The sequence below is a fragment of the Phascolarctos cinereus genome, unplaced genomic scaffold, assembly GCF_003287225.1.
Source record: "Phascolarctos cinereus isolate Bilbo 61053 unplaced genomic scaffold, phaCin_HiC Scaffold_9;HRSCAF=440, whole genome shotgun sequence".
NCBI lineage: Eukaryota > Metazoa > Chordata > Mammalia > Diprotodontia > Phascolarctidae > Phascolarctos > Phascolarctos cinereus.
The window spans coordinates 213,381,378-213,406,692 of NW_027556402.1; the positions used below are offsets into that span (position 1 = coordinate 213,381,378).

General features: G+C 43.3%; 1 protein-coding gene across 1 annotated transcript in view; it reads right to left on the reverse strand.

Moving 5' to 3' along the window:
- Nucleotides 1-13,009: 13,009 nt before the first annotated feature.
- The window catches only part of SBF2 (SET binding factor 2), a 494,333-nt gene continuing 482,027 nt past the window's right edge, over nucleotides 13,010-25,315 (reverse strand). The window contains 5 exon segments of the mRNA XM_078148119.1: nucleotides 13,010-14,260; nucleotides 15,689-15,820; nucleotides 18,050-18,137; nucleotides 20,997-21,190; nucleotides 25,207-25,311. Of these exon segments, the coding sequence (XP_078004245.1) occupies nucleotides 14,162-14,260; nucleotides 15,689-15,820; nucleotides 18,050-18,137; nucleotides 20,997-21,190; nucleotides 25,207-25,311 (618 nt within the window). The 3' untranslated portion in view covers nucleotides 13,010-14,161.

The following is a 25,315-nucleotide window of genomic DNA, read 5'->3' on the forward strand; positions in this document are numbered from 1 at the left end:
TGAGTAACACTGACTATCATTTCTCCATTCTTTCTCCTCCTCCTATTTTCTTTTCTTCAAAAAAAGGCTTAAAAATTGTTTGCATTACCTTTATTTCCCCAATTAACTCCTTAATACCAATAGAGCCCTTCTGGTAACAATGAAATACCATTAAAAAAAACAACAACCAACCAATGCATTGGAATTGTCCGACAGAATGTGGTTCATCTCACTCTTTTGAGAAGAGGGAGCTTTGTTTCACCATTGTCAGGTCTTGGCACTGATGGAGGTCTGATGTTTTTGGTGTTTTCCCTGGCAGTAATCCTTCCTCACTCCCACGCTCTCCCCTCACCATCATTTTCTTCAGGCCTACATTTTCTTCTCAACTGCTACATTCTGCACGCCCATGTAGATGCTGAGGGAAGCCCCTCAGAGCCCGTGGCCCCCCTCACCTGCCCAAAACACACCCATCATGGGCCTCTCTTGCTTTTTAAAATCCACCTGTGCTGGGTTCAGACCATGCTTCTGTTCCCATCAGTCATCCTCTCTCTTTCTTTCTCTCTGATGGTCTTACTTCATTGGTTCTGAACTCTAGGGCCATTCACTTACACTTTTTTTCCTAACTTAGACCTATTAGAGAATCTGGGAGTTTTGAAAGGTCCCTTAGAGGCTTAGCCTTATCTCCTATCCTGCCCAGTGTAGGAATCTTCTCTACAATATCACTGATCACTTCCAGTGACAGGGAGCTCATTTCTTCACAAGAAAGACAGCTTGACTGCTGCTTGTTACAAAGTTCTTCCTTACAGTAAGCTGAAATAAGTCTCCCTATAATCTCTATGCATTGATTTATCATTGATTAAGCACCCACTCTGTGCTAGGCACTACAGGAAATGCCAAGGTTAGATAAGACATGGTTCCTGCCTTCATTAAAATGAGTTCCTTGGGAGCAGAGATCATTTTTTTTTTTGCCTTTCTTTGTAACCCCCATATTTAGAACATAGTAGTAGTGGCACATAGCAGGCACTTAACTAATGCTTATTGACTGATCCATGAAATTTCCAGTCTAGCAGAGAGACAAGACATGAATACAGAAAACTGTAGTCATCCATATCACTACATGACATACTGGAGAGGTACAAAACAAACTGGTTTGTGAGATCAGGTTGCGGGAGGGGAAAAGTCCTTATTGGTCAAGGGAACGAGGGAAAGCTTCCCAGAGGAGGAAGAATTTGAACTAGGCTTTATTTATAAAATAGGTAGCGATTCATCCAGCATGGAGGATAGGGGCATTTTCTAGTACGGAGGCAGGTAAGCATGTACATATTTGGGTGGGAGCTAGCCACTTTGGCCGGAATGTATGGTCATGGAAGAAAGTAACTAAGTTAAGAATGGAATGGTAGGGTGATACTGGATTCTGGAATACAAAGCAATAGGAAGCCACTGAGTTTTCACTTACTGATCTTCCTTTGCACCAATGGGGCCATATAGAATGCACTTTCAGGGGTGTGCTGGTAAATGTTTAACAAACAATTGGGGGAAAAAGCGTGCTTGACACACTTTGCAGTTTAATGAACATGATGAACACTTTCTCCATCACTCTTAAGTCTAGCCAGACAACAAGAGAGTAAATCAAGCCCTGATTGTGGGGTTTGCGATTTCCGAGGCGTAAATGTTCATTCTGAAAACTTGACAGTAGGTTCCCAGGAGCTAGTTTGAGCTGGCGGCAGTACTCCCCTACATCTGATCCCTCTTCTGCATGGTAGCCCTTTAGAATTCAAAAACAGCCCTCACCCCCATGTTTCCTCCCTCATTTCTTTAGCTGGTGGTCCTAGTATGGCACAGTCTTTTAACCACCCGAGTTGCCTTCTGCTGGACACGCTCCACCTGATAATTTTCCTCCTAAAATAGGATGCCCCCAAACTGAACCCAATACTCTCCAATATGACTTGACCAGGGACTGTTACCTCCTTCATTCTGGACACCAGGTTTACATTAATGCAATTAAAGATCTCATTAGTTCACTTGGCTTCCATATCATGTCTTTTATTCACACTGAGTCATTTTCAGTCCTATTTAGCAACTTTTGACACTAGATCAGGATTTCTTCATCTTTTTTATGTTAGATACTCCCTTGGAAGTCTGGTGAAGGCTATGGAACCCTTTTCAGAATAGGATTTTTAAATGCATTTAAAAACACATAAGGTTACAAAGGAAATTGTATTGAAATGTATGACCAAATATAAAAAATATGGACCCTAGGTTAAAGAGCACCTTCTCTAGAGTAAAATATATAGATCCCCTCATTTTGTGAAAGAAACAAGTCCTAGAGAAATTAAATGGCTGGAGGTCACATAACTAGATGGTAACAGAGTGAGGACTAGAACCCAGGTCTCTTCATGTCTGGGGCTCTTTCTTCTCAATGTCTGATTGTTCAAAAGATGTTTATTTCAATCATGACTTATGTTTTTGATAGTCCTGGTTATGGTGTCCATGGAATATTTTTTCTCCATTTAGTATATTTTGCAAACTCTTTATGAACCTCATATTCTTTCAAAGCTGATTAACAGAATTTGTTATTCTATTACAGCTATCTCTTCCACATCATGGGGGTTACGGGTACAGTGCCCCTGCAATCTGGAAAATCTGCATAAAATATTTTTGGCCCTCTCTTCTTACCAGAGAAGAAGCCTGAATTACTATGGTATTAAAAAACAAAATATGTTGAAATTATACAATAACATACATACATTTTATGCATTTCTGTGTTTCTAAACTTTTTCTGTGCTGTCTGCTGGCCTTTGTGTGTTGTCTGAGGCTTCCGCAAAACTCCCACAAAATTCCCATATAATTCCTTATGCTGACCCACGATATATTGAAACTGTGATGGGGAAAGTCACATATTTTATTCCTCAAAATGTAGACTTTCACATGTAGTGGAGGTAAAGTCCTTAGTCTGGCACGCAAGGCTCTGTAGAATCTGGTCTCAACTTCCTCTAACTCAGTTCCTCACCCCCCCACCCCAGGTCCCCTCCCTCTATATCCCTGCCTGATGAGAAGTAGCCACTTTGTCCACTAGGCCTTTCCTGATTCCACCAATTAGAAGTGGTTCCTCCCCTTGCAAATCTGTCATCCGTCTATTTCCTATGTTTCTGTCATATTTAGGTCACAGACAAGTTGCCAACCTGAAAAGGTAAAGGGAGTTTTCACACTACGAGTTCCCTCACAACAGTGAAATCATAGTCTGGACCAAAAGGCTCGTATTTCAATGATGTATTTTAATTCTCTCTCTCTCTGCCTCTCCCTCCCTCCCTGCTTCAAAGATTAGAAGTTCCCTAAAGACAGGGCTTGAATCGCTTTAGCTGTGTATTCTCAGCCCAAGAAAAGGGCTTTCCTCATAGTAGGTGTTAAGTAAATGCTTGTATTGAACTGAATTGAGGCACTTCTCGTTAGTGACTTCAGTTAAACTTAGACTCTCAAGTGAACTGAATAGGGCAGGGCAGGTGTGGTAGGAACCCCAGGGGACAGCTGACTGATCACCAGGGAGCAGGGAGAGATGACTAATTCAGGGGGTCCAGCATCCTTCATGGGCAAAGAGGAAAAGTCCAATGGCTCACTTTGGGTGAGGGCTAAGTTCAGCTGCATGGTGGTAGGCTTGGAACTGTTCCAGGAAAGGTCTCTTGCTCTCCATTGGTTTTTCCCCACCAGCTGGGTTGCCAGATGCACTTTTTACCACTCTTGGCTGGGAGAGAGGTCAGGGAAATGTTTAGACGCTTGACTTAAATGCTTGCCAACTGTATCCTGCTTGCCAGCAGATCCCTGTCTTCTCCCCATGAGGCTTTGAACAAGTTCATCAGGTTAACGATGCTCAGTCCTGCTGGACTCACTCACCTGTGCTGGGAGTGGGATGGGGAGAAACAGTGACCAGCAATGGGCAGGCAAATCATGGCATCCTGGCCAGGCTCATATCCAAACCAAAGGGCACGGCCAAGAAGAGACAAAAGAAAGGTCTGGAGTTACGTTTCTCAAACCATGCATGGTGTGTCCGGGCTGCCAAGAAAAAATACTGATGCAGGGATGTCCTTCCAAGGCAGGAAATGATGGATTCTCAGCTCTTTTTATGTGCAGACAATTTTAGTTTTTTCTTTATTTTTATTTTGATCCTCAACCTCCCAAACTCTCCCTTTACCGAGGGAAATTTATTTCATAGATAATGTCAGCGAGAGTACAGTGTAAGCCCCTGAAGGGCAGGGACTGTTTTTGTTTTTGTGTCTTCCATGCTTGGCACCTTATCTGGCACACAGAGGGCACTTAATAAGAGCCCATTGGATGAATATGCCTTCAGCAGCACTCACACTTTCGATCAGTACCTTACAGACTCTCAAGTGCTCTGTGGCTCAATCAGTTTGGGAAAGGTTGAACCAGTGCAGAGTCTTACACCTGGCAGATCTCATTGCAGCTGGCCATGTGACCTTGGGCAAACTCCCTTGTCCTCCCCAGGCCTTAGCTTCTTTTTCTGTGCAATGAAGGTATCGGGCTGGATGATCTCGGGAGATCTTTTTGACCATAACCATCTCTGATTCTGTGACCAGACAAGATCCCTACCCACTATCCAGCTCTCCAGTGCCCAGGAGAGGCTGAGCAGGACCCTAGAGTTCATGTTGCATGGGTATATATGGATACGTACAGGTCAAGGGGCTCCCTTATTCTTTCTGGCCCATAGATGTACTCTACATTTAACCTCATTACAGAGAGTTTTGCTTTTCTTATTTCATCTTATTCAATTTTTAGTATTTTATTTTTCCCCAATTACATGTAAAAACAATTTTTAATATTCATTTTTAAAACCATGAGTTCCAAATTCTCTTCCTTCCTCACCCCCCACAATGAGAAGGCAAGCAATTCGATATAGGTTATACATATGTCGTCATGCAAAACATATTTCCACATTAGTCATGTTGTGAAAGAAAACACAGAAAAAAACTAAAGAAAAATAAAGAAAGTTAAAAAAATGCTTCCATCTGTATTCAGACACCATCAATTCTTTCTCTGGGGATGGACAGCATTTTTCATCATAAGTCCTTCAGAATTGTCTTGGATCATTGTATTGCTGAGAATAGCTAAGACATTCACAGTTGATCATCTTAAATATTGCTGTTACTTTGTACACAGTACATTTCATTTTGCATCAGCTCATGTAAGTCTTCCCAGGTTTTTCTGAGAGCATCCTGCTCATCATTTCTTACAGAACAATAGTATTCCATCATAATCACATAGCACAATTTGTTTGGCCATTACCCAATTGATGGGCATCCCCTCAATTTCCAACTCCCTGCCACCAGAAAAGAGCTGCTATAAACATTTCCATACATATAGGTCCTTCCCCCTTCCCTGCCTTTAAAAAAAACCTCTTTTTGGATACAGATATAGTAGTGACACTGTTAGATCAACAGGGTAAGCCTGGTCCTATAACCCCTTGACTCTATAAGCTCCAAATTGCCCTAAATGGTTGAATCAGTTCACAACTCCACCAACTGTGCATTAATGTGTCACTTCCCCCACATCCCCTCCAACATTTGTCATCCTCCTTTTTCTGTCCTATTAGCCAATCTAATAGGTATGAGGTAGTACCTCAGAATTGTTTCAATTTGCATTCCTCTAGTCAATAGCGATTTAGAGCACCTTCTATATGGTTATAGATAGCTTTGGTTATTTCATCTGAAAACTATTCATATCTCTTGATCATTCATCAATTGGGGAATAGCTCCTATTTTTTATAAATCTGACTCTGTTCTCTATATATTTGAGAAATGAGGCCTTTATAAGAGAAACTTGCTTCAAAATTTTTTTCAGTTATGATTGCTCAATGTATTTTCCTCTATTCTATTCCCCCTAACCCATTTATTCTATTCTCTCTCCTTTCACCCTGTCTCTCCTCAAAAGTGTTTTGCTTCTGACTACCAGCTCCCCCAAACTGCCCTCCCATCACCCTCCACTTCTCTTATCCCCTTCTTCTCCTACTTTCCTGTAGGGTAAGATAGATTTCTATCTTATGATGTTATTCCTTTTTTGAGCCAATTCTAATGAGAGTTAGGTTCACTCCCTCCCTCCCCCTCACCTCCCACGTCTTCCCCTCCACTGTAAGTTTTTTCTTGCCTCTTTTACATGAGATAATTTATCCCATGCTACCCCTCCCATTCTCTTTCTCCCAGTGCATTCTGTTTTCTCACTCTTTAATTTTTTTTTGGATATCATTCCTTCGTATTAAACTCACACTTGTCCCCTCTACATACAACCCTAACTGCCCTAATAATGAGAAAGTTTTTGTGAGTTACAAATATCATCTTACCCTATAGAAATATAAACAGTTTAACCTTATTAAATTCCTTATGATTTCCCTTTCCTGTTTACCTTTTCATGTTTCTCTTTGAGTCTTGTATTTGAAAGTCAAATTTTCTATTCAGCTCTGGTCTTTTCATCAAGAATGCCTGAAAGTCCTCTATTTCATTGAAGATCCACACCCCCCCTAAAGGATTATACTCAGTTTTGCTGGGTAGGTGATTCTTGGTTGTAATCCTAACTCCTTTGCTCTCTGGAATATTATATTCCAAGCCCTCTGATTCTTTAATGTAGAAGCTGCTAAATCTCTTGTTACCCTGACTGTGGCTTCATGATACTTGAACTGTTTCTTTCTGCCTGCTTCAAGTATTTTCTTCTTCACCAGGGAGCTCTGGAATTTGGCTATCATATTCCTGGCAGTTTTCCTTTGGGAATCTCTTTCAGGAGGTGATCAGTGGATTTTTTCCATTTCTATTTTACCCTCTGGTTCTAGAATATCAGGGAAGTTTTCCTTGATAATTTCTTGAAAGATGATGTCGAGGCTCTTTTTTTGGTCCTGGCTTTCAGGAAGTCCAATAATTTTAAAATTATCTCTCCTGGATCTATTTTCCAGGTCAATTGTTTTTCCAATGAGATATTTCACATTCTTCTGGTTTTTACTGATTCTTGATTTCTTATAAAGTCATCAGCTTCCATTCGCTCAATTCTTATTTTTAAGGAATTATTTTCTTCAGTGAGCCTTTGTTTCTCTTTTTCCATTGGGCCAGTTCTACTTTTTAAGGAGTTTTTTCTTCAGTGAATTTTTGTGCCTCTTTTTCCATTCGGCCAGTTCTGCTTTTCAAGGCATTTTTCTCCTCATTGGCTTTTTTTTAAACCTCTTTTTCCATTTGTTCTATTCTGTTTTTTAAGGTATTACTTTCTTCAGTATTTTTTTGTGTGTGTGTTTGTCTCCTTACCAAGCTATAGACTCTTTTCCCCATGATTTTCTTGCATCACTCTCATTTCTCTTCCCAATTTTTCTTCCATCTCTTTTACTTGATTTTCAAAATTATTTTTGAGTTCTTCCATGGCCTAAGACCAATTGATAGTTTTCTTGGAGGCTTTGGATGTTGGAGCTTTGACTTTATCTTCTTCTGAGTGTGTGTTTTGATCTTCCTTGTCACCATAGTAATTTTCTATGGTCAGAGTTTTTATTTCTGTTGTTTGCTCATTTTTCCAGGCTATTTCTTGACTTTTAATTATCTGTTAAAGTGGGGTTCTGCTTCCAGAGTGGAGGGCACATTGTCCCAAACTTCACGGGGTTTTGTGCAGCTGTTTTCAGAGAGACTTTTAGGCACCTGTAAATTGTCAGTTCTTTTAAGGTAGTATGATTTGAAGAGAGGTGTGTTTACTACTCTCCTGGCCTGTGCTATGGTCTGTGAGCCATCACAAGCACTCTTTTCTGTCCTGGAACTATAAGGAAGGTCTCTGCTCCACTGTGGCTACAAGCTTTGGTGTGCTAGTGCTTCTTCTCACCTTGGGACTGCCACCCAGGACTGCGACCCAGATCTGAGTATGGGCAAAGCAACAGAGTCTTGCCTGAGTGCTAGCAAAGAGACTTCTGTAATCTCCTTCAGTTCAACTGTTTGACCCCCTTACTGTTTGTGGGTTAAGAGCTCCGGAAGCTGCTGGTGGGGCTACAATTCAGTGGCTCCCAAGGCCTGCTCCTGGTTTCCTGGGGCTGAGTCTGTGCTGCTGTGGCCTGTGCTGGACTGTGCTCCACTTTCACCTAGGTGCAACAGACCTTTCCTGTTGACTTTCTAAGTGGTCTTTGGCTGGAAAATTATTTCACCCCATGCTTTTGCGGGGTCTGCAGCTCCAGAATTTGTTTTATGGCATTATTTCAAGGTGTTCAGAGAGGTTTTGGGGAGAGCTCAGGTGAGCTGCTGCCTTTTCTCCACCATCTTGACTCTACTTCTCCTCCAGCCACATTCTGGTCAAAGGTCACTGAAAGGTAAAAATTTTGACATTCCAAGCAGACTCGACTCAATCAGAACAAAGGGTCAAAAGCCCAACCAGCTGGAATTTCCCAGTGAAATTCCTCGTGAAGACACAACACTGCTAGAATAACGTAGTCTAATGGTGCCCCCTGGAAAGCAACACAAGAGAGAAAGTGGGAGGCTATTTGCTGCTCTGGCCCAAGCAACTCTGGCAGAATGAGTGTGGCTCCCAAGGCCAAGCTTCTGGCCAGTGGTCTCAGCAGAACAAAGGTGTGTCAGTCACACAGTCCCCAGGATTCTGCGCTTGCTGCAGCATACCCGAAGGGGGGCGCTTTTGTTTAAAGAGCTTCAAGAGAGGCAACCCCTTACCTCCCGAGAAAACCCATTCTTTTGGGTAGCTCTAATTACTGGGAAGTTTTTCCTGACATCACACCTAAAATCTATCTTTCTGCCATCTCCCCAGCCCCTCCTTGCTTCTAGTCTGTCCTCCAGGGCCAAGAAGAACAAGCCTCATTCCTCTTCCATGGGATGGACCTTTCAATACCTCAAGAAAGTTATTATGTCTTTCCTAATGTCTTTCACTTATTTCTCCAAGCTAAACATTCCTACTTCCTTCCACCAAGACCTTGAGACTCCGTTTTCCTGATTGCCCTCATCTGGATGCTCTTTGGTCTCTCTCAACATCTTTCTTAAAGCAAGGCCCTTCCCAGCCTCCCCTCCCTGCAGCTGAACCTAATATATTCTGACCAGGGCAAAGCACAGCGGGATTATGACTTGTTCTTGGACACTATACCTCTCAATGCAGCCTAAGGTTACTTTAGCTTCCTAGGGCACAATACCACAATGTTGACTCATACTGAGCTTGTGATTTTCTGAATCCAGTATAAGACTCTACATTCATCCCTACTAGATCACATCCTATTAGATTAGGTCCATTGTTTCAGCCTGTTGAGGTCTTTTTGGATCCTGACACTGTTACCTAGTATGTTACTGTCCTTCCCAGATTTGTGTCATCTGCTAATTTCATCAGTGTTCCATCTATGTTTTTATCCACGTCATTAATAACAATATATAATGGTAATAATCAATAATAGCTAGTGTTTATATAGCATTTTAAGGTTTACCAAGTATTGAACATGTTAATCATTTTATCGTCACAACACCCCTGGAAGGTGGGTGCTATTATCATCCCCATTATACAAATGAGGAAACTGAATGACTTGTTCAGGATCACACAGCTAATAAGTGGCTGAGGCAAGATTTGAATTCAGATCTTCCTAACAACAATACAATATTCTTATCTAATGTACCACCTAGCTGCCTAGTAGTACAAAGCCAATCACATATCCCTGTTCACTTCACTGGAGAAGTCCTTTCAAGTTAATGGGAAAAAATGAGAAGGAGCTGTGATTTAATCAATGTAGGTAACTCAATGTGGAGGGAACTCAAATTGAAACCCATCTACAAGTTGATAGACAAGTCCTAAGGAGTTGCCTGAAGCAAACAGAGGTTTAAGTGACCTACCCAGGGTCACACATCTAGAGTCAGATGGGGAATTTGAATTCAGGTCTTCTCTGCTCCAAACCCAGCACTCAATCTGTTATTGTATGCTGCCATTTTCCAAGCTGATACTGAAATACTCTGGATCCAGCAATTCAATCAGTTCTGCATCTCCCAAATTATCTAGCTTACATCTCTCCATTGTTTTTCTCTCACAAGAACAGAATGAGTGACTTCACCAAATTCTTTGCTAAAATCTAGATAAAGATTGACAGCATTCTTATCTGTCAGTTTAGCAATCTTGCCAAAAGAAAAAGAAAATTAGTTTGGCATGACCTATTCTTGGTGAAGCCATGCTGGCCTTTTGTGACTACTGCTTCTGTTTCTAAATGTCCACTAACCATCTTTTTAATATGTTCTAGAATTTTGTTTGGAATAAAAATCAAGCTCATCAGTTTAGAGTTTGCAGGTTCCATTCTCTTCCCTTTCTTGAAAGTGGGATATTGACAATTAATTCTCTGCTGTCTCTTCCTATTCTCCATTATATTTTAAACTTTAACATGTAGTTCACCTAGGTAAAGTGACTTGAACTTTTACCATCTCATCCTTTTTTTTTACCTTCTTAAAAAGCATCTTATCCTTTCTATTGATTTTCTACAACACAGTTTTCCTGCCTTTTGTTGTCCTTACTTTCCCTGTCAGTTTTCCTACATTCTTAGCTTTAGCATTATTGACTTTTACAGGTGGGTGTCATTCTTTAGTATTTATCCTTGGTTAATTAATCTTGCTTCCATATTTTGTACGGGTCTTTAAAAAAATCTAAATTGGCTAGGGAGTTGCTTTCGTATTTGCATTGTTCCTTTTAGACCTTCCCAGATTTTCAACTCTCCTTTCTATTTGTCATCTTCTATTAGAACGTAAGGTCCTTGAAGGCAGGTGTTGGTTTGATTGTTTGTATTTGTATCCACAGGCCCTGTGAGCAGTTAATAAACACTTGTGGTGCTTGTGCCTGCACATCTCCCTCTCTCCTCTTTCTGTCTCTGTCTTCTATCTTTGGACAACTTCCCCTCTTCCTCCTCATTGGAACGGCTTTTGTGTTTTCAGAATTACATTCTTGAGAGTTTCTTGTGGAATTTTAGTCCATGCATTGCTATCTACATTTTCTGGCACTCTTTGTAATTTAATCTCCCAAGACCTTTGGAGCACGTTGGACTATTCCTAGCTTTCCTCTTCTCTAACGCAAACTCCAAGACAGTAGAGTCCTTTCCCCTAAGATTCTTATCATTTTTGCTCCAGCGACCAGTTATTTCCTGTTGTAAATCCTATCCCATGAAGCTTGATGGAAGGCCCTGGTGATGTCTAACATGTAGAAGAGAAGACTTAAGGTGGAGGCATGATTGTTATTTTCAAGTATTTGAAGGCTCGATGTAAGGAAAAACTTGCTGACAATGAGCGCTATCCCAAAGCGGATCAGGTTGTCTCAAGAGGTGGTAGGGTCTCCTTCAGGAGCAGTCTGTATAAAGGCTTGCCAGTGTTGGCTGTGCTGCAGAGGGGGTTTTTGGTGAAGTAAAGGGTGGACTAGATGACCCTGGAGCCCCTGTAGCTCAGAGATTCCACAAACTGAGATAAAGCTGGAGAGCTAGGTTGGAAACAAGTCACTGAAGGCCTTGGATGCCAGCCTCAGGAATTTGGACTTCATCCTTCCATCGACAAGCTGCTGAAGGTTTTTAAGGAAGACAGCTCATACTATTAGAACCTGGGCGATTACTCTGTTGGTGCACAGAGGATGGATTGGGGAGAGAAGATAACAGAGCCCCTTGGTGGTTGCTGCAACAGTTCGTTGTATACATCCAATGTTTTCCTTTCTCAGGGTCTTTGCTTATACCTGAAGGTCCTTTCTTCATCTCTGCATCTTGAAATTCTGTCTGTGGTTGAAGAGCCAGCACAACAGAGGCAGTGAAGTGTAGTATAGTATAGAAAGCCCTGGATTTTGTGTCAGAGGATGTGGTTTGAAGCTTAGCTTTGCTATTTACTGACTGTGTGGCCTTGGACAAGTCATAGTGTTGGCTTGCTCATCTTGAAGATGAGGGGGTTGGTTAGATGATCTCCAAGGTCGGATCCAGCTTTACCTCCATGAGGCCTTTCCTGATCTTTTCTCTCTTCCCTTCCATACTGTGTAAGTTGTAAATGGTCTTTCCTTCCTCCGATCTCTCATAGTACATTGTATTTTTCTTCTGCTCAGATTATGGTTATGTTTTATTATGATTGAGTTACTGAACATTTATTTATGTGTCTACAGTAACCTCCATGTGCTGCCAACCCTGCTTCTCTAGAGCTTTAGCCCCATTGCCTCGCATCATGTCTTGCATATGGGAGGCATTTAATGGTGGTTAATTGAATTAGTGATCTAGGTAAGAAATTATGAAGATCTGGACTAGGGTGTAGGGAGTTTCAGAAACAGAAAGCTGGGGAGGGAATGGTGAGAAGAAGTCACAGATGGCTGTGAAGTTCTGAATCAGGGTTACTGGAAGGATGTGATGACACCAGCAGAAACAGGGAAGTTGGGAAAGCAGCAGGACTGGACATGCTGAGATGCTGCTGGGACTGCCAGCTGGATGTGTCTGGTAGTCAGCATGCTGCACAGGCTGCTGGGAAAATGGCCTCCTCAGTCAGGAGGCTCTCCCTGTTTGGGTTTCAGCCCATATCTGAATCCTAAACCTATTAACCCCATTACTCTATGCATGTAAAACAGAGAGTGCCAGGCCGGGCTTGGATTCCCCAGGAAAGGAGGGATTGTGCTTTTTTAAGAAGTATGTTTATTACAAGATGGTTATAAAGTCATGTCACACCTACATAAAATTGTTAAAATAACCTCATTACCAAAGAGTGTTGTGCACAGTTTCAACCTATGAAATGATGGGGTCCATATCTTACAAAGTACATAAAAAAGTACTTCATATACAAAGAAAAATACAAATTATGTGCAACGGCCATTTTCACAGGTGGAGGTGTATAAACTGAAAATGACAGAAAAGTCCTTCATTCCTATTGTCTCCTGCCTCCCCCCCCAATTCCTTATATATTAAGACAACTCTTTTTTTCCTGGTATGTATACAGTTTGAAATTGGACATTTTACTCTTAATCTTCAGCCCCCAAAGAGAGTGGTTTTTCTTAGAAGAAGGACCCATGGAATAAACAAAATCCTATGAGTGAATCAGTTTGGTTAGTTTTATATTAAATTACAAGCAGGAAGTCTGAAAAAATCAGAATGTACTAAATCATATATACAGATTCTTTGAAATATTAGTCTGATATTTCACATATTAACATTTCCAAACAAGACACGATGCTCTAGCTCCCTGCTGACAAGGGGAAGGGTATTTGCTCTGTAGCTTTAAGTTTAATAAACACAATGTTTTCAAATGTAAAAATCTAAAATTGTTCTTACAATTTATGTGCAAAAATTGTTGCCTTCAACATCCAATCCCACCTTCCAGCCTGTGATGACCCTCCTGGGCTCTGCCTCTCCTTCCTGTCCCCTTCTCTGAGGCTTGTTTCGGAGGCACATGGCGGGACATGGCACGACCGTGGTGGCACACTCCTGCCTGCCCACGTGGCTGCACTGAGAGGATTTCCAGGCCTAGCCCTGCTTTATTGTTTAGTGCATTTATCATTGTGTTACTTTGTGAATACAAGTTGAGAGTGAGCAGAAGAGCATGCAAAGAGCATTCTTTCTTTCAGCCTTGGAAAAGCAATTTCTTTTAGAGTCTATACATTTGAAGACTAATCTTTCTCCCATTTCCCCAGAGGTCAAATCTCTTGGCAGGGTCACATGGTTTGTCTCTTCCTTCAGTCCCACCAAAGCTGGTAAGCTCAGCATGTATTGAAAACAGCCCACACCTGGCACAGCCAGCAGCTGGCTATGGGATGTAGCCCATGAAATATCTGCATCAGGCCTGATGGCAATGACTGCTCCAACTAAGGATGGATGGTACCAGAGGTTTTCTACTTTTGCTTGCAAAACCATTGGCTCTGCCAAGTAAATAGCGACCCAGGCAGATGTTTCCAAAATCCCCCCTGGGCTGGCCCCAGATTGCTGTCATGGCATAAGGAGGCTGGGCTGTACACGCTGCCCCGTCAGTACAGCTTACTGCAGACCCAAGCAGGCTCCATGTGACAAACACAACTGGGGGAAGTAGTCTGGGGAAGCGAGTTAGACTAGAGATCTACACAGTGAGTGAGGCTGGCTCAAGGGGAGAGAGAGCTATTTCTTGGTGCTGGTGCTTCCCAAAGTCTCTCCTGTGACCTTTCCCATTGGTGCAGCCAAAGGCCTCCTTCTCGTTCCTGTATCCCAGAGGGGGTCTGGTCAGGCATCAGAAATACAGCTCTGGATCCGGTCCATCCACTGCTGGGCACTTTGTGAGTCCTGGGCACAGAAGTTATACACGCGTTTGCTGGTCTTCAGCTACACAATGAAACAGAAACACCAGAGATGAGAAGGAAGACTCCCTGGGGGCTTTTTGCCAGGGCAGGAGTCAAACACTGTGATGATTTTAAGCCTGCTCCGCTTTGGCTTAGTCAGCTGTCAACAGCATCTCGCCCAGAGGTCATTTCTGCTCTGCTAACTCTTCTGGTTCCTCTGACTCTCACTAGGCACAATCACTTTCTTACCCTCCATACCTCTGATGTGACTTCCTATAAACACTGCTCTTTTCAGTTCTCCAAGTAAGAAATACTGTCAGTGGTCCGAAGGGATGGACACAAGGCAGCTCCCCGGGAGCAGGGCTATGGGTTCTCCTACCAGAGTATCTGCTCTTAGAAAAAGACTGCCTGGTCAGAGCAGGAAGGGATAGGGATGAAGGGGAAAGAGGGCTGAGGAGCAGAAATGCACTGACCAGGGTCTTGCCATAAGTTGTGGTGGTGACTGCCTGTCCGTTATATGCCCTTTTCATCAGCTGCAGGGGGCTGGGCTCTCCCAAGAAATCCCCCAGAAACTTAGGGAAGAACAGATCTGGGAAGCCTGGTCTTTAGGGAGGCCTGACACAACTAGGGAGTCATTTTTCTACTAGTGGACTTACTGTGCAGACTAAGCCTGGACATAAGACAAGGGAAAATAAAGACCAATTGTTGCTCTTCAGGATAAACTGATGGGATAGTGAGTGATTTCAGAGAAATGGGTCGATTTCATTTTCATCCATGGAAGGTAGAAAAATGGGATATAAACCCAACGAAAAAAAGTCTGTGGTGAAGACAGGATAAGGAAAAATTTATCTTCACAGACGCAGCAATGGCTCAGGGAACTTGAGCTGGATGTCAACGAGTTCACAGCCATGCACCTCCCCCTTAAAGTATGTTTGTTCTTGCACGTTAATAATATGCCACCTGCTCAGACTGTCCGAAAGCCAAGCGGCCACTAGTGTAGAGGCGAAGGACAGAGCGCAGGGCTGGCTGAGACAGCTCTCTTGGCTCAGGCAGGAGCAGTTCTACCTTTCACAACAGTACTCCCAGATATCAGAGATCTGAAATCCCTGGACTTGTGTGACAAGGATTTAATTATAGAATTACTGACATTTCACTTTAATGGAATTAAATCCCAGCTCGTTCCCATGACACCCAGGGGTAGTGCTTATCAAGAGTGGGTGATCTGGCCCTCCGAGCCCCTGGGAACAAAAATGTTTGTTAATTAGCTAAAATTTTTGTTTGCTAAATATTTCAAGTGGGCTACACCTGGGGGCCAAGTAAGACCCCTCTGGCCTTTAGGCTGCATGTGGGCCACCCAGGCCTAAATTAGCAGGTGTGTGACACTGTTCTTGGTACCCTGGAAGCATGAAAATATATGTGGAAAGAATGTTTCCTAGCTTCAGAAGGAACTCAAAAGGCATGATGTACTTACATCAAAAAAGGCTTTGTCACTGGCATGCTTTGGGGCGCCCATAGTTGGGGTTGCTGGAATGATGGTTTCCACTTCAGCTAAGTCAATGTGCCCTTTACAGCTTGTGTCCTCACCAGAATCATAGTACCTCAACTAGAACATGCAGGAGACAAAGGGAAGGAATTAAATACATGTGAACAAAAGTGGAGGATCATCTGGTCTAAATATATGTGATGGCGCAAAGAAGCTGTGATCCTGAGGCAGTGTGGTACAGCGGAAGGAGCAATGGCTCAAAAGGACCTGGGTTCAAACCCTACCCTCCTCATACTTGCCACCAGTCTAACCTTGGGCTTCACACTTCAGCTCTCTAGGTCTGGAAAACGAGAGGACTGGATTGGATGTCCTCTAAGGTCTCTTCTTTCTTTAGGTCTAAGATAGTGTCAGCAGGGAGAACACCTGCTGGGCTCTACCAAAGCAGACCCACTTCTAATGTGCCTTGACAAGTGGATTTATATCACCTCTGAGTTGGTCCACTCACACCCCTCCGACGCTCCCACCCTTCCAAGGGGCCCAGGATTATGTATCTTGAATCCAAGGATATCAAGGGCCCAAGTCAGTGTTGGGAGGCAACATTTTCTGTTTTGTTTAAAACTCTGCCAGGGGTGAGACTCGATCCAGCAATCCAAACACAGGCTGGATGAGAGCTGGTCTGGGGTGTTAGAGGGGGTGCCTCTGAGGACCCTCCTCACTCAGGCGGGCAATGGACGACTCTACCATTGATCCTGGGCTCTATGCCTTGGCTTCTTTTCACATCTAGTTCCACTGTTGTCTTTTACTGCTGGGCCCAGAATTTCCTTTATGTTCCCTGTGGCCACCTTCCTGGCCTGGGATCAGTGGGACTAATGAAAAGTCTGTGTTCTTGGGTTTTCAAGAACTTATAATGATCAGCAAAAAATGTGAGTATAATTTCATGTAATTGTTAATTATGGTTACAACATGACAGTCTTCTCCTGTGGTTAGTGGTCGGATGGTGTTCTCTTCTGCTCTGCAGACACCAGGATTTCCATGACATTTCTAAGTCCATCAAAAGGGCTGCCCTCTGCCTATCTGAAAGCACATTCTCTACATTCCTCTGCCAAAAGCATGACCTCTGCCAAACTCTTGGAGCAAAGGCAGAGGCAGTCTCAACATGGTCCTAGCAGAGGTCCCCAGGGCACCTGGAGACTGGAACACTCTCACACAATGAAAGACTGTGGGTCTTTGGTGTGCATCTGGCACATTCACATAATGTGGAGATATGGCATTGTGGATATCAAGCCTTTCTCACCAGACTGTAAAAAAAAGAGTGCTTCAGTTTTATGGATGAGGACAGGATGCCTTGGGAAAGGGCAATCCCCTTAGTACTCAGGGGGCCTTCCTCATGGCACGGACTGCAGGGTGGTACAGAAGTGGCTGGAGACTTGGGAGGGACTGCTCCATCCCCACACCTACCTGCGGCAGAGGGCATGTTCTAGGGCCATATAAGCTAGGCAGCTGCAGGGGGTCTCAGTGATCATCTGATCCAAGCTCCTTCTCTAAAGACAAGGCCAGAGCAGCAAAGGGATAGCCAGAGGACCCAACAAAGAAGCGATGATCCCCCATCTAGAACTCTCCACTTTGCCCCACTGCCCATCCTGTCACCAAGGACAGCTGGACATGTGGCCCCCACTAATAAGGATGCCAGAGTACAGCAGGAGTGGTGAGTGTGAGATCACACACGCCATAGCTCTCTAGGGACGGACCGCCTTACCGAGGTCATTTTGAAGCCCCTGCACTAGAGGACACCAGCCCCTACTGAAGCCCACTCTCCCCCACTCAGATTGCCTGTTCCATCTCTGCCCTCCAAGGTGTCCTCTGACTCGTCATTGTGGGGGCCACACAATCTCAGGACAAAGTACAGAGCAGGGCTGTGCAGTGGGGGCTGGATGAGGCCAATCACAGGAGGTGAGGAAGGCAGGGACTGGAGCCACACAAGTGAACCCTGATCTTCTTATAACCACAAGGGTTAATCACAGCTTCTGCCAAGGGTGGTGAGGGCAGTGCTATGCACCCTCTAAAGCCCTGCAGAAATGGAGCTGCTATTTCTAGGAGAGCTGGGATCTCATCACTGACCTTCCCTTCAAGGATGCAGACCAGCCACAGCACCTTATGAAACTGATGATTATTGACATGGGCGGAGGGTCTGCGATCACCGGGACAAAAAGGAATAACGAGCATGTGCATGTGTGAGCATGAGTGTGCCCTGCAGCAGGCAGACACATCATCTGGTCACTCCAGTAATCGTCCAGGGGCTACTCAGCCTGATAGGACAGCCCTGTCAAGGAGATGGGAAGGAAGTGTTACCTGATGCTTCGTCACATCCAGCACAAACCAGCGGGGCTTCCAGCCTTTCAGCAGAGCTCCTCGTTTGTACAGCGTCCCCTCAAAAGACCTGGCAGGATGGAAGTTGAGGAGATGAGCAGAAAGGCCTCGGCCACGCCTAGGCCTCTCTCCCTCCCCTGGAAACCTAAGGTGCAGGCGCTGATGTTCTCTGCTCCGGCTCTGTGCTTTGTCTGGCTGCTTCTGACTGCGGGTACGGCTCACCCCGGGGCTGTCCAATCTCACAATTTTAGAGATGAGGAAACTGAAGTGCAAAGAGGCAGAGGGACCTCTGCCAAGTTACGCAGCTAGCGAGTGACCAAACTGGCATATGAGCCTGGCAGGTCTTCTGACTCCAAATTCTAAAATTAATTTGATAAGGACTTCTAATTAAATCAACATTTACTTTATGCTCAGTGGCTCCAATGTAAAGGTAGGAATAAAGGAGGAAGGTGGAAAAATGTTGGAAAATACAGATCAGGAAAATGAAACAAAAAAAGGCCAAAGGCTTGTAGACTACACAGAAGCCTCACAACTACATGGCATGTATACTTTCTCTTGAATAAGAGTCAGACATATTAAACAATGAATAATATCACAAAAAATTAAACTGATCGCATCTTTCTTTTCTTTCTTTCTTTCTTTTTTTTTAGGCAATTGGGGTTAAAGTGACTTGCCCAGGGTCACACAGCTAGTAAGTGTCAAGTGTTTGGTCTGAGGCCGGATTTGAACTCAGGCACTCCTGACTTCAGGGCCGGTGCTCTATCTACTGCTCCACCTAGCTGCCCCAAACTGATCACATCTTAAGAGACAAGAATTGACTGGTTACCAATGTGAGAATAATCCCCAAATCATCTGTCTGTGTCAGACAGGCCAAGAACTTGTTAAAGAAGAGATCAAAACACCAAATAAAAAGGTAAGATGAAAACATAAGGCCTACATTGAAAAACAATCTACTGATTTTTTTATAATGGGAAATAGATAAAGGAACAGATATCTTTGTAGACAATCACCATTGCTCATGGAAATTTAACCACTGCAAAGGTTAAATTAACCACCAAAAGGAGGCCAAAAAAATCTAGGAACAGCCTCAGACAGAAATCTGATCTCTGCCAGGTAGAGAGAGGTGGTAACCAAGGGCAACACAGGCTTAGACAGATGCCCAGTTACCAAATTTCAAATCTGAAGGATGAAGATTGTGGAAGATTATAAGCAAAAATCACTTCACAAAAGAGTGAGAAGTAACTTTAGAAAAAATAAGTTTGCAGAATGGTTGGCTTGAGGTCTAATTAAGACAGATCATCCTACATCTATTTAAAGAGGAAACTGGAAGGAGGATGATAAAAAGACAAAAATGGAAAAGATCCATCAACAAACAATTTCCTCCCTCAGTGACAGTGGAACCACCACATTTAGACTCTGAAAACCCTTCCTAACATGATAGTCCCTAGTGTGTTCCGTTAAAGAGAAATAATGCTAAAGGAAATATGCCAAATTAGACCAAGTATAATATAAAGAAGAGGACCATGATACAAGGAACATAGTTTTGAAAGCACTGAGAGATTGAGTCCCCAGATATTTACAAGAGGGGAACATACAAAATGACTGGGAAAAAAAAATCAACTACAGAAAAAAGGTGATAGAAAGAGGACATGAACAATTACCAATCCATATACCTACTTTTCCATCTTTGTGAAACTGTCATCAGAGTTATCTACACAAAGGACAAGCATCTCTGATAAGAACATGAGAAAGCAATAGGCAATTTTTTGCAAATGAAATTCTATAGCAAACCACACCTTTACCCAATTGGCTGAAAACACAAGATTCTACAGTGAATACCATTCTCCTGTAGGATTTGGTTTGGTAGAGGAAAAATGTAATCTTAAAGGCTCTGCTCCAAAAGCTGTTTAAAGGTATTTCTGATGCCGACATTAGGATGATACGAGATTCTTGATGGACCTAACAGGAGAGGTAACTTTGACAACTTGCTCGTTTAGTAATATTCAGTGAAGCACAAAACTGGGGATTTTCCACTGTCACAGAGAATGTCCGTGCAGGACGCAAACGGAGAGAGAGCAATTCTCTATAAACGGCGATATCTTTAGATGCTCCTGTTTGCAGATCACACTGTGCCCCAGCGTGACCCACATGGGGTCCTGATCCACAGTTTAAGAAGCACTGAAAGGGCCGTGACTGGAAAAAGTTTAACAAGCCCTAGGACACTGAAGAGCCTTGTAAGTAAGAGTCACAGCTACTCCAAAGTGTGCATCCTCACCACTCATGAGGGAATCAAGTTGATGAAGACTATTCACTGTCCAAAACATAATGTATGTAGCGGGACAGACGAATGAATGAAAAGGCACTTGTGAAGTGCTTGTTATGTGGCCAGCACTGGAATAAGCACTAATTACACAGGACTTTCTATTCAACGGAAAGAGACAACACGTGTGGGGCGTGTTCTGACCAATTCTGTAGCACCAGTAAGGGATAACAGAGGCAGAGTCTTAGTGCTGCACTGGTACTCACAGAATGCTGAGACCACTAGAAGGACCCCAGATACTTGGTCAGCCCCTGGGGAGGAGTTACAGAGAACACAGGAAAAAGCAGGACAGCAGGAGAAGGTGTGGGTGGGCGATGACCTACCCCACTGGAGGCAGTGTCCACACCAATGAGATCACAGATCCACCGAAGTATATAAAACCTTCATCTATGCCAAAGTTAATCAAACATTCAGTAAAACAGAAATGCATCCTACGACTTTTTGCCTGGCAAATAGCAGGCAATTCCACAAAGAAAGACAAATTGAGTTAGCTATAGAGAGGAATGAAGAAAAGGGACACAGAGATGAGCATCCTCCTTGCCTATGCCGATGACCACAGGGACACACGCTCTAGGTGGCAGGGAAACTGGAGAGGACCCTGTGTGTCACCTGTTCTCATCATTCTTGGAAGTAAACTGGCTGTAGAGTGTGGCTGCCCTCCGGTCCACTCCATTGGATGGAGAGATGCTGGCATTTTGTTCTTCCCCCAGGCCACTGTCAGGCAGGTGAAGCAGAGATCTCTTCTGATAGGAGTGTAAGTTGGTGGTCACAATTCCTGAGGAGCTAGAAGGGTGTCTCCGGGGCTGAAAACATAAAACACATTTTTTAGTCCACCTTGGATAGCAAGCTGGAAAAAGAATTTTTTTTACAACTAATGAAATTCTTAGAAATTTGTTCAATATCTCCCCCCCAGTTCCCCATCCACGCTGCGTCCTGTTGAGGCCGTGCACCCGACACACGCTGCCTCCACCTGCTGAACAGAAGGCCCTGTGTCATTACTACTTAGTCCAGTGCTCGCCACACAACAAGCACTCTACAATTCTTAACTTTTGTTTTTAAAACTTTGCATTCCAAATTTTCTCCCTTCCTCCTTCTCCCTCCCCCCTCCCTCATTGAGAAGGCAAGCAATTTGATATAGGTTATACATGTGTAGTCATGCAAAATATTTCCATAATAGTCATGCTGTGAAAAAAAAAACCATAGACAAAAAAACCTCAAGCAAAATAAAGTTAAAAAGTATGCTCCAATCTGTATTCAGACGCCTTGATTCTTTCTCTGGGGACAGATAGCATTTTTCATCTTAAGTCCTTCAGAACTGTCTTGGATCACTGTACCACTGAGAATAGCTAAGTCATTCACAGCTTCTCACCTTACAATATCGCTGTTACTTTGTATACAGTACATTTCACTTTGCATCAGCTCATGGAAGTCTTTCCAAGTTTTTCTAGAGTATCCTGCTCATCATTTCTTATAGCACAATAGTATTTCATCATAATCACATATCACAATGGGTTAGCCTTTCCTCAATTGACGGGCATCCCCTCAATTTCCAACTCTTTGCCATCAGAAAACAGCTGCTATAAATATTTTTGTACACATAGGACCCTTTCCTTTTTGTTTTTTTTTAATCTCCTCTGGGATACAGACCTAGAAGTGGTATTGCTAGGACAAAGAGTATGAATAGTTTTATAGTCCTTTGGGCACAGTTCCAAATTGCTCTCCAGAATGATTGAATCAGTTCATAATTCTGCCAACAGTGCATTAATGGTTCATTTTTCCCACACCCCCTCCAACATCTGTCATTTTCCTTTTCAGTCCTATCATCTAATCTAATAGGTATGAGGTAGTACTTCAGAATTATTTAATTTGCATTTCGCCAATCAAGAGTGAGTTAGAACATTTTGAAAAAATCATTTCTAAAACTCAACAGCTTGCTGGAAAACTTGAGGCTACAGACATGCATCCTGTTCCTAGGATACCACCACCAGGGAAGCCTTTACCCACCCCTATTAGTAGTTTTTGGATCCCAAATGGAGAGAATTCAATTCATTTCAACAAATACATATTAAGTACCTACTATATGCAAAGCAATGAGATTGTTACCAATGACTTCATTTTACAACATCCAATGGCCTCCTTTTTTTTCTAATACCTCTCATGAGATTGTAGATTTAGATCTAGACAAGACCTCAGGGACTATCTAGTCCATCCTTTCTATTTTACAGATGAGGAAACTGAGGGCTCAGAAGATTAAGTGACTTGCCAAAGGTCATACGACTTCTAAGTATCAGAGACAAGATTCTTAACCCAGAGCTTCTACCTGCAGAGTCAGTATTCACAACAACATCTGACATTATTTCATATTCCTCTGAACCTTTTTTGGCTTAATGACTGTTTACTGAATGTCTACCAGACGACAATAACAACAACTGACACTCATATATTACTTTACAGCTTGTACATTAACTCACTGTGGCTTCACAACAGTCTTATGCAGGGAAGTAGATACCACTGTTTCCATTTTATAGATATGGAAACTGAGGCTCACAGAGATTAAGTGGTTTGACCATAGTCATACAGCTAATAAGTGCCACATGCAGGAGCTGAACATAGGTTTTCTTGATTCTAAGGCTAGGCTGGCTAGACTGAGAGTGTGGATGAGGAAGTAATACACACTGAGACTGGAAAAATTGATTGGAAATAAGTAGTGAAGGCCTTTAAAAGCTCAACAGAGTCAGTCAGTTAACAGACAATTATTAAGCACTTACTATATGCCAGGCATTGTACTGAGGGCTAGAGATATAAAGAAAGACAAAAGACAGCTGCTGTTCTCAAGGAGCTCACAGTATAGCAGGGAGACAACATGCAAAAAACTCCCTACAAACAAGATACAGACATGATGAATTTGAGAGACTATCTGAGGGAAGGCACTGTTATGATAGGGGATGAGGAAGACCTTCTCGCAGAAGTGGAGACTTTGGCTTTGACTTGATGGAAGCCATGGGGCATAAGAGGTGGAGATGGTGGGAGAGCACTCCAGACACAGGGGACAGCCAACGATAATGCCTGGAGTTGGGAGATACAGCAAGAAGGCCAGTGTCACTGGATGACAAAGGATATGAAGAGTGTAAAAAGACTGAAAAGGTGGAAGGACCAGGTTATAGAGGGACTTATCAGGTAAACAAAGCATTTTATCTTTGATCTTAAAGGGAGAAGGGAATCACTGGTATAGACTGAATGGTGGTGGGTGACAAGGTTAGCCTTGTACTTTAGGAAGATCAATTTGACAGGAGAGTGGAGGATTGACTGGGGTAGGGCATAGGATGGATTTGAAGCAGTGTGATCATCCAGTAGGCTACTGCAATAGCCCAGACTTGAGATGATGAGGACCTGGACCAGGTGGTGGCAGTGTCAGAAGAGAAAAGGGAGTGTATGTGAGTGATGTTAGGAAGGTAGAAATGATGGGACTTGGCAACTGACTGATTATGGGGGCTGTAAATGAGGAGTTGAGGATGACACCTAGGTTGGGGATCTGGGTGCATGGGAGGATTTTGGGACCCTTCACAGTAATAGGAAAGTTAGGAAGAGATCAGGTTTTGGAGAGAAAGATAATGGGTTTAGTTCTGGACATGGTGAATTTAAGATGTCTCTGGGACAACCAACAGGAGATAGCTAACAGGCAGTTGGAGATTTCAGACTGAAGGTCAGTAGAGAGGTTAAGGCTGGACAAATAAATCTGAGAATCATCTGCACAGAGATAATAGTTGAGTCCATGGGAACTGATGAGATCACCAAGTGAAACAGTATAGAGGGAGAAGAGAAGGCCTAGGTCCAAACCTTGGGGACAGCTGCATTTAAGGGGCACGACCTGGATGAAGATCTAGTGAGGAGGCTGAGAAATGGTCAAACATGTGGGAGGAGAACCAGGAGAGAGCAGTGTCCTGAAGGCCTACAGAGAAGAGAATATCAAGGACAAGAGGGTGACTGGAGGTGTCAAAGGCTATAGAGAGTTCAAGAAGAAGGAAGACTGATAAAAGGCCATTAATGTGTCAAAGAAGGGATCATTAGTAACTCTACAGAGAGCAATTTCAGTTGATGAGGACAGAAGCCAGACTGTAGAGAGGTGATGGGAAATCCACCCATCTTTCAAGGCTCAGCAGAAATGCTGGCTCCTTCGTGAGGCAAGGCCTTCCCTGGTCCCCTGCAGCTGGAAGGGAGTGCTTCTTCTCTCATCTCATATGGACTCTTAATATGGACTCATCATCTGTTAGCACATGCACACATGCATATCTAGTTTAGACATCCTCTGCTACAATGTAAATTCCTGGAGGGCAATGCCCATATCTCTTGTAGTTACACCTGTATCTCCCCTATTACTTTTATTTTTTATTTTATTTTGTGTGTGTGGAGGCAATTGGGGTTAAGTGACTTGCCTAGAGTCACACAGCTAGTAAGTGTGGGAGGCTGGATTTGAACCCAGGGCCACTGCTCTATCTACTGTGCCACCCAGCTGCCCTACTTTTAGCATACTGCCTTACACATAATAGGCATATGATACATGACTATTGACAACAGGAATGGATCAGTGAAACACACATGATCTGCTTGCATAAGGACACCTGGCAATGTGAGACACTCATGCAGTTGTGTCTCTTGGGTCCTCTCTGTGCAGAAGCCAGGTTATGACTATTCAGAATATTTCTGTGATGGACTCCAGAGCTCAGGCTGCCTCGCATCAAAAGCCTCACATGTAGAGACCTGAAAAATGATGGTCCAGAAGATGGTAGATACATGAAAGTACTACCGTGAACCCACTTACCTGGTCTTGTCTTGTATCTTCCTTAAGAGTCACGCTCACTTTTTCCCATAGTTGCTGCCACCTTTCTGGGGTTTGGTTCAACTTGTGTTCTAACCGTTCAATTTCCTGC